General features: G+C 41.5%; 2 protein-coding genes across 2 annotated transcripts; both read left to right on the top strand.

The window, feature by feature from the left end:
- The first annotated feature begins 350 nt into the window (after nucleotides 1–350).
- On the top strand, nucleotides 351–1,969 carry cdpf1 (cysteine rich DPF motif domain containing 1). Its single transcript, XM_085436951.1, has 3 exons — nucleotides 351–537; nucleotides 804–915; nucleotides 1,363–1,969. The coding sequence occupies exons 1-3, from the start codon at nucleotides 422–424 to the stop codon at nucleotides 1,489–1,491; spliced, it is 357 nt and encodes a 118-aa protein (XP_085293077.1). The 5' UTR covers nucleotides 351–421; the 3' UTR covers nucleotides 1,492–1,969.
- A 660-nt stretch (nucleotides 1,970–2,629) lies between these two features.
- On the top strand, nucleotides 2,630–5,827 carry LOC146689806 (cyclin-dependent kinase inhibitor 1B-like). The gene is made up of 3 exons (XM_085436949.1): nucleotides 2,630–3,812; nucleotides 4,109–4,271; nucleotides 4,443–5,827. Exons 1-2 carry the CDS (start codon nucleotides 3,410–3,412, stop codon nucleotides 4,240–4,242), a joined length of 537 nt encoding a protein of 178 aa, XP_085293075.1. The 5' UTR covers nucleotides 2,630–3,409; the 3' UTR covers nucleotides 4,243–4,271; nucleotides 4,443–5,827.
- Nucleotides 5,828–7,208: the final 1,381 nt, after the last annotated feature.

The raw sequence follows: 7,208 nt of genomic DNA, 5'->3' as shown, positions 1-7,208 counted from the left end.
TTCGTTTGTCTGAAATAAATTATGATTAAATTATTATTTCATTGGCTAGAAATAAAAATAAAAAAGAAATACATAAATAAAATAGAAACTTTTACCTACTGGACTTACATTTTGACTGTAGGAAAAGTACTTTTTGCTATTCATGCTATCAATTAGTCATTCAAATATTATTAAATTGAACTGCTTAACATAGTACAGTATTTAAAGTCACATATTTTACAGCTCTCTCTATGTCATTTTTAAAATACAAGTGACGCTGTTATAATCGTTGTAACCACATTATTATCGCTTTACAGCGCCATCATATTGTAATACTTTTGGTTGTCTTACCGCTCCAGTCCAGTCGGTGGCGGTAAAGCTTCACGAAACAACACTGACGGACTGGAAGAGAAAACCAGGAACTGACTTTCTGCTGTGAGCGATGGAGGAAAAGGCTGCTAGTGATAACCCTCAAAAAACATTTACGTGCCAGTTGTGCAGTTTAACTAGCCCCTTTACTTACTACGGACAGAAACCGCCTAACACCAGAGCTATCGTGTAAGTGAAAATGAAGCAAAAAACAAACAAACAAAAAAACAACCCGTACCATTTTTAGAGCTCTGGTGTTAGCAAGGCTAACGCTAATGTTGTTAGCCGCTATGTAACTAACTGCATGCTGCGTTGAACACGGAGAGAAATAAAGTGCCCAGCGGTGACTAGACTGCACTTGCAGCAGAATAAGGCTTGAACTATGTACATGTGCCCTTCATGACTTAAAGATGGGCCAGAGTTAAGCATGTGTGTTGTTGTCTGTCGTTCGTCAGGCTGCTTGAGGAGTGTTTTATCACCAAGGACCCCTTCAGTCCGGACAGGGAGAAGTTTCTAGTTTTGGGGTCCATTTGCAGCCTTTGTGGCACTTGTGTCTGTGTTGGATCGGTAAGATGTCTCATCATATGGTCAGAATATTTTCCTATCATTTAATCTCACCCATATTAAACCGTGTTGCTAAGCTGCAGACAGGGTTCAAGGTGACAAATAAAGAACCTTGAACAAACTCAACCAGGAGGACTGTCCTCAGCTGTGGGCCGAACGTCCTTTTTGGATTTTAAACCCTGTGCTTTTGTCATAATTTTCCACTTGCAGATGCATGTCTGTGGTTTTGATATTTTGCTCAGATGACTCTCCGATCATGTGGCTGAAATGCTGAGTGGGCTTCATGGTTCTAAATCTCTTGCAATCAATATTCAGTCTTACAAGTGGATGGTGAAAATAAATCAAGTCCAAAGAGTAGTGGCACCCACTACCTTTTGGACTTTACTTATGCAAACATGGAGAGCCAAATGCTGAACTTTTGTCATTTCTGTTTCCTTCTCACTTTGTTAGGACTGCAGCCTTTTCTACACCAAGAGGTTCTGCGTGCCATGTGTGAACAAGCACTTGGACCAGTTTCCCCATCAAATTCAGGTCGAGCTGGCTAAGAAGAAGCAGAGTGCAAAGGCTGCAGTGTCATGAGATCGGGAAAGGAGTCCACAACACGTGTGTGTAAAGATGACCACGCTGGACCAACCAGGAAAACAGTGGTTTACACTGTGAATCAGACTGATCGACTTTCCTGCTGGATGTTATTTATTTATCTTAAAAGAGATCGATAAGGGTGACATCTTATTAGGTTGATGGGCCTTCCCAGCCAGTTGCTTGTGGAGGCCAGTTTGGCAACTATTCTGGGAAAGAATGTGAACTATATGCACTGTGCGATTCCACAAACAAGTATAGCTACCATGTAACTGTTTTAGTGGCAGAATGTGGCACAGTTGCATCATCCCCTATTAGTTACATTTAGCTGTTGCGTTAAGCATTTACTCCCATTTTATTTTATTTTTTTACTTGAAGCATACACAGCATTGAATCCGCATCTCTGCTTCCATCTGCATAAACTTGAGCAGTGTCTGTGAAGCACCATTAAAATAAAAACATCGCCTTTTGCATCGGCTGTCTGACTTTTTCACTTATTATTCCAGTTTACCTGTCCTGAGTCCAGCATTCACTTCAAGGATTGTTCCCTACAGCACCACGCACCGTTTACAGCAGCATAAACACATTATGGATTAAACAGCGATAACATCGATATAACGCACACACTCGCTGTGTTTATCCCTACATGTTCAGAGGCTTCTCGAGGGCTAATTGAAGCAGCATGGTCTTGCAGGCAGGCCCCAGAGGGTTTTTTTTTTACTGGCATATGCTTGCAGAGGAATGCAGATGACACTGAGTTTAAGTTTCCCTTTGATTATTACAGGATTCCTACAAAGCCCACAGAATGCCAATAAAGTTGATGATCACTAGTTAAATAATGACTTTTTTTTAACAAATACAAAATGAGAACTCTTAGGGGGGAAATTGGTGTGAAACTGAAAGTGATTTTTTTTAAGTGGTTTCTATTTTCTGTTTAAATTCTGAGCACGCACACGAGCAATTACAGCCAGTGAAGCACACAAACCAGCCCTGTGGCACCAGTGGCGAAGTCTGACAGCGATAGGCACCGAGCCAACGATGACGAAGCCCTTCGCTGATGTCACTGGAGGGTGAGTGGGTGCCTCGTTTCTTTTTTTCGCCCCCCCTTTTTCTCGCACTTTTCTCGCATTGGAGCCCCCAGGTGTCCTTCAGTGACCTTGGAGCTGTAACTGAACAGAGCTACAGTGATCGCATTAAGCGTGTCCAATCTGCTTACGTGACGCCAAATCAAATCATGCAGCAGTATCTGTCAGCACTCGCACAATCGTTTGGTGACCGATTGCCGCCGCGGTCCCGTACTCGGAGCGCTCTCTCTGCCCGGTAATCCCGGTGTCAGGTGTTAACACGTGAGGTCTGATCTTCACCCCGCTGCGCGCTCTCTCTCTTTTATTTTTAGCGATCGTGCAAATGAGAGAGATAAAACAACACCTTAAATTTGTAACTACACCCTTCCTTCCCTGTCTCCTGACTCCCGTGTGTAACGAAACGCAGCAATTAGGCCATATTCATGTGCACAGTTATTCCAGCTCCGCTCTGTGTAAGAGTTTCTGGGCGGTTCTTAGTTCAGACCAATGAATCGCCTTCTCTGTTTAAATAGTCCTTGATGTCAACTTTTCTTCTACACTCGGAGCTGCCTCTAACGCCATGTTGGCTCTTATGACTTGATGTGTTTTCATCTGCCTTACTACGGAGTTGACAGGAGTGGCTGTGTTAAATCCCCCTCCTCTTCCTCCACACACCCACCCAGCCAGCCTCCCGTGCGCCTTCGGAGACGCTTTTTCCCCCACCTCTGAAATTATTATTTTTTGGATGATACGCGCGGAGCATGCATGCATCATTCCCGTGACTGTCCGTTTGAAAGGAATACTATTTCGGAAGCAGCGATTTGAAGCACGCGTGTGTTGTTTTTCGTCGTTGTATGTGCAACAAAATGTCAGATGTTCGCCTTTCTAACGCGAGCCCGGTGGAGAGGGTGGATGCTCGGCAGCAGGACAACGTCAGAACTTCGGTTCGCAGAAATCTTTTCGGTAGACCGAACCCAGAAGAGATCCGCAGGGATGCGGAGAATTCGGCGCGAGAGGAGGTGCAGCGTTTCAGGGAGACTTACGATTTCGATCTGGTGGAAGGCAGGCCGCTCGCTCCGCGCAGTTACGACTGGGTGCAAGACGACGACGCACCGGAATTTTATAGCAGGCAGCCTCACAGCAGACCGAGAGGCTCTCCCGGAGACAGCGACCGGCTGGATAACGACGGCGGTGACAGGCCGTCGGGTCTCCAACCAGGCAAAAACGGTTCGAAGAAAAGGAGTGCAGAAGATGCAGGTGAGAGCTGTCATCTTTTTAGTTTTGATTGGTTTTATTTGGGCGTCTCGGAGGTGCAGCAGTTGTGTGTGTGTGTGTGGTTCAACCACCGTCTTATTTTGAGTTGTTACTGAAGGTGAAACTTTGCGGGAAGTTCTCTGAGAACCAAAAACACGCCATATTACTGATGCACACCGTTTCCTCCTCGGGCAGCTGATCGCACAAATGCGTCTGGTGGCTTTTAAAAATGTACTCCACGCGACAACATCCTGATAACTTTTTCTGCGTGTGCTCCCCCCCCCGCCCTTTCACTACAGACTCTTGCTCCACCGAGTGTTTGACTAAAAGGTCGCGTAGTAGAGATGGTGGCGACGACGATGACAAGTCGGACGGTGCAGGAAGTCAGACGATAAGAGCCGCGGAGGAGAGACCCGGCAGACTCGAGGTCTGAGCGGTGCTTCAGCGGGCAAACAGCGCCAGGTTAGGAGTCAGTGTCTGCACAAATAACCCAGCATGCTATTTATGCGTCATGTCATGTAAACACAGTGTTTCTGAGTATGACTGGTCAACCCTTTATTGTGTGTGTGTGTGAATAACTGCCTTTTTCCATTGTACCATTCAACAGCCTCGTTTCCTCTTTATGTCCCACAGAGCAGAGAGGAGAGACCTGTTGCTGATGGAATACTGTAGCTTTTTTCTCATCATCTGACAGAGGGGAGAGATTTTTTTTTAAATTATTATTATTTTTATTTTATTTTTTTAAAGCAACCTTTTCCTGCAGAAGAGAGGAGGGAGAGGCTGCACAAGCACTGAACATGTACACTATCAAGTTTTGGCACTCATATGAATTAATTTGCCTCAGAAGCAGCAGACAATGTAGCATTGTGCAAATTGATTTTTGCTCATTTGTTTTGTATCTACTACCTATGTTTCAGATGTAGCACATAAAAAAGCATATTATGCTTTTCATACTTTTTTTGTTAATTGTGTTTTAAGTGTAAGTGTGTGAATTTGACATGGGAAGTTGCAGTGCAATTTCCAACAGAGAAATATTATTTTTGTTATAGTGGTCATTTAAAAAAAAAAATCATTATTCAGGTAATTGATATAAGTAAAAAAAAAGAAAAATAAATAAATGCAGATTAAAAAAAAAAAAAAGTCAGGGTTATGTGGAAACAAAATGTCTTCACTTTTTCTATGGCTTTATTCTCCCAGTGTTAAATATCTTTATTTTGAAGGTCCAGATGGCCACACTGTAAGTTGAAGGTCCATCTAACTGGGAATAGCCATGACAGATAAAGTTTACACACAGATCATGTCTCCCTGTTTCCCAGTTTTATGTCATTATTTTATTATAATATTTCTTTTAAGGATGGGGGAGGCCCAAAGTTTGTGCCTTTAAAAAAAAGAAATTCTCTGGGTGAGGGGTGGGAGGGGAGGATGGCTAAACTGCTGAGCAATATCCAACCAAATTTTTTTAACAGTATTTGCTAATAATCCTAAGATTTAGCTTTTATTTTGAAATTAGGTAAGTTCATATTCTATTTACTTTTAGGCCACATATCCTTCCCCTTAGTAAGTAATGCATGTTGTCCAGGTCAACATAGATAAACTATGTTTTAAAAAAAAATCACTGGGCCTTTTTCTTTTATGCAAATATGTGAATCAAAGATTTGTCTTTGTGGTGTGGAATTCATGTGGAACATGCAATTGCACTATTCATTTCTCATTTTAAGTGAGGGCAGAAAAACAAAGTGACACCACCTCACTCGGTGTAAAACTTTGAAGTGTACCTGTGTGCCTCATTTTTTTTCTGTCTTTCTTTTCTTTTTTTTCTTTTTTTTTGAAAAACACTGAAAAATTATACTAACTTATTTATGTTGAGCTTTTTTTTTTCTTTTTCTATCTTTTTTTTTTTTTTTCGTGGATGTATGTATAGCTTCCCAAAGCATAATTTTTTGCATTTTTTGTAAATATATATTTTCATTATTGTTTTTAAGATAAATAAATAAAATAGCAAAACTGAGCCTAATAATTGATTTTATACCCTGTGCTTGTGTTTTTTTCCCCCCTATTTTCTTTAAAATGCAGCTTGATTAATTAAAAGAGCATCGCTTGTATACTAGAAACAAAAGCCGCTCCACCCTTCACAAACGCCCTAAGTTTAGTGATCCGCCCATGTAAACTACAAGACTGATCATAGTAATTATCAAGTCTTAGGCAAAGACCTGGGGTATTACCACATTGGAGAATAATTGTTCCTTTCAGCATGTGGAATGACAAAGCAGCTCTAGCTACACAATAAGAAACAGTCAAATCACTCAGTGAAGAAGTATTTGTCACACTTTTTTAAGACACTTTACTATTAAATAATGTGCAAAATGAACTCTGCTTCCTATGAAGCTACTGCTCAGTAATCTTACATATCTTGTATGCTGCAGGACTAAATCCCTTATGCCGCAGCAGAGTGCAGACTGCGACTGTGCTCGAGCTTTTTCAGCTAAGCTCTGCCTCTAAAGTTGAAAACAACAAGGGTATGTCCTGAGGAAAAGAGAGGGAGAGAGAGAGAAAAAAACTTTTTTTTTTTTTTTTTAGTTATTGCCCTTCCCTGTCTCCAATCACAGCAGAGAGAAGAAAAGCAGACCACTTAGGAGCCAGCCAGTCAGATAGCTGTGGGAGGGAGCTTTGGACAGAACAGGCTATTCCTTTCATAAGACACAAACCACCCAATTAGTTTCATTGGCTGACTCTTTCCCGTTGATACCAGTGTCTAGGAGTTAAACAGAGTGAGTGAGCGAGACAGCTTTCCCTATGATATACTGGCTGTGAGTGTCTGCAGTCATTTTGAGCTAGCTCATGCCCCTTCTGTTAACTTTTACAGAATTATAAAAAAAAATTCACATGCTTTTAACCATAAGTGTCAATTTGCACTACAATAATAAATTGCATCAGCATTAATCTGACATTTATCCACTCAGGGGAAGTTTTCAATTGTCTTTCCTCTGGTTCGGTGTACTTTATGTGTATATTAACTATTAACTGTTTAATAAGCTCTTAACACTTCTGCCATAATCGCTCACTTTAAAGAACAGCCTTTTCCGGTTCCTGAAAGTAGGTTTTGTGCTGCTTACGAACTTATTTTTCACCCGTTTAAACCCAAACTACAGTCATGTTAAAAAAGGGAAGTTTTCACAGGATTGTGTGAAACATTAAATAAGCCCCCTGATTCAGCAGCTTGTAGAATCAACTTTAGCCACAATAACTTTAAGTCATTGCTTTCTGCACGACTTTATCAGTCTTTATCAGCAGAGGATTTCTGTCCCGCTTTGCTTCAGTTCACTGAGGTTTGTGGGTATTCGTTTATGCACATCTTTCTTAAGATCCTGCCACAGTATTTGAATCAGGTTTGAGGTCTTG

The sequence above is a fragment of the Copadichromis virginalis genome, linkage group LG17 (genome assembly GCF_057382275.1).
Source record: "Copadichromis virginalis isolate Kocher_CV1m ecotype Utaka linkage group LG17, C_Virginalis_male_GT1.1, whole genome shotgun sequence".
In the NCBI taxonomy this organism is placed as follows: Eukaryota; Metazoa; Chordata; class Actinopteri; order Cichliformes; family Cichlidae; genus Copadichromis; species Copadichromis virginalis.
This window is presented reverse-complemented; position numbering and strand designations above follow the sequence as displayed.

Coding starts and splice junctions, on each gene's coding strand:
- cdpf1 (XM_085436951.1), top strand. CDS start 422: ATGGAGGAAAAGGCTGCTAGTGATAACCCTCAAAAAACATTTACGTGC. Junction 538..803: donor CCTAACACCAGAGCTATCGT/GTAAGTGAAAAT, acceptor GTCGTTCGTCAG/GCTGCTTGAGGAGTGTTTTA. Junction 916..1,362: donor CTTGTGTCTGTGTTGGATCG/GTAAGATGTCTC, acceptor TCACTTTGTTAG/GACTGCAGCCTTTTCTACAC.
- LOC146689806 (XM_085436949.1), top strand. CDS start 3,410: ATGTGCAACAAAATGTCAGATGTTCGCCTTTCTAACGCGAGCCCGGTG. Junction 3,813..4,108: donor AAGGAGTGCAGAAGATGCAG/GTGAGAGCTGTC, acceptor CTTTCACTACAG/ACTCTTGCTCCACCGAGTGT.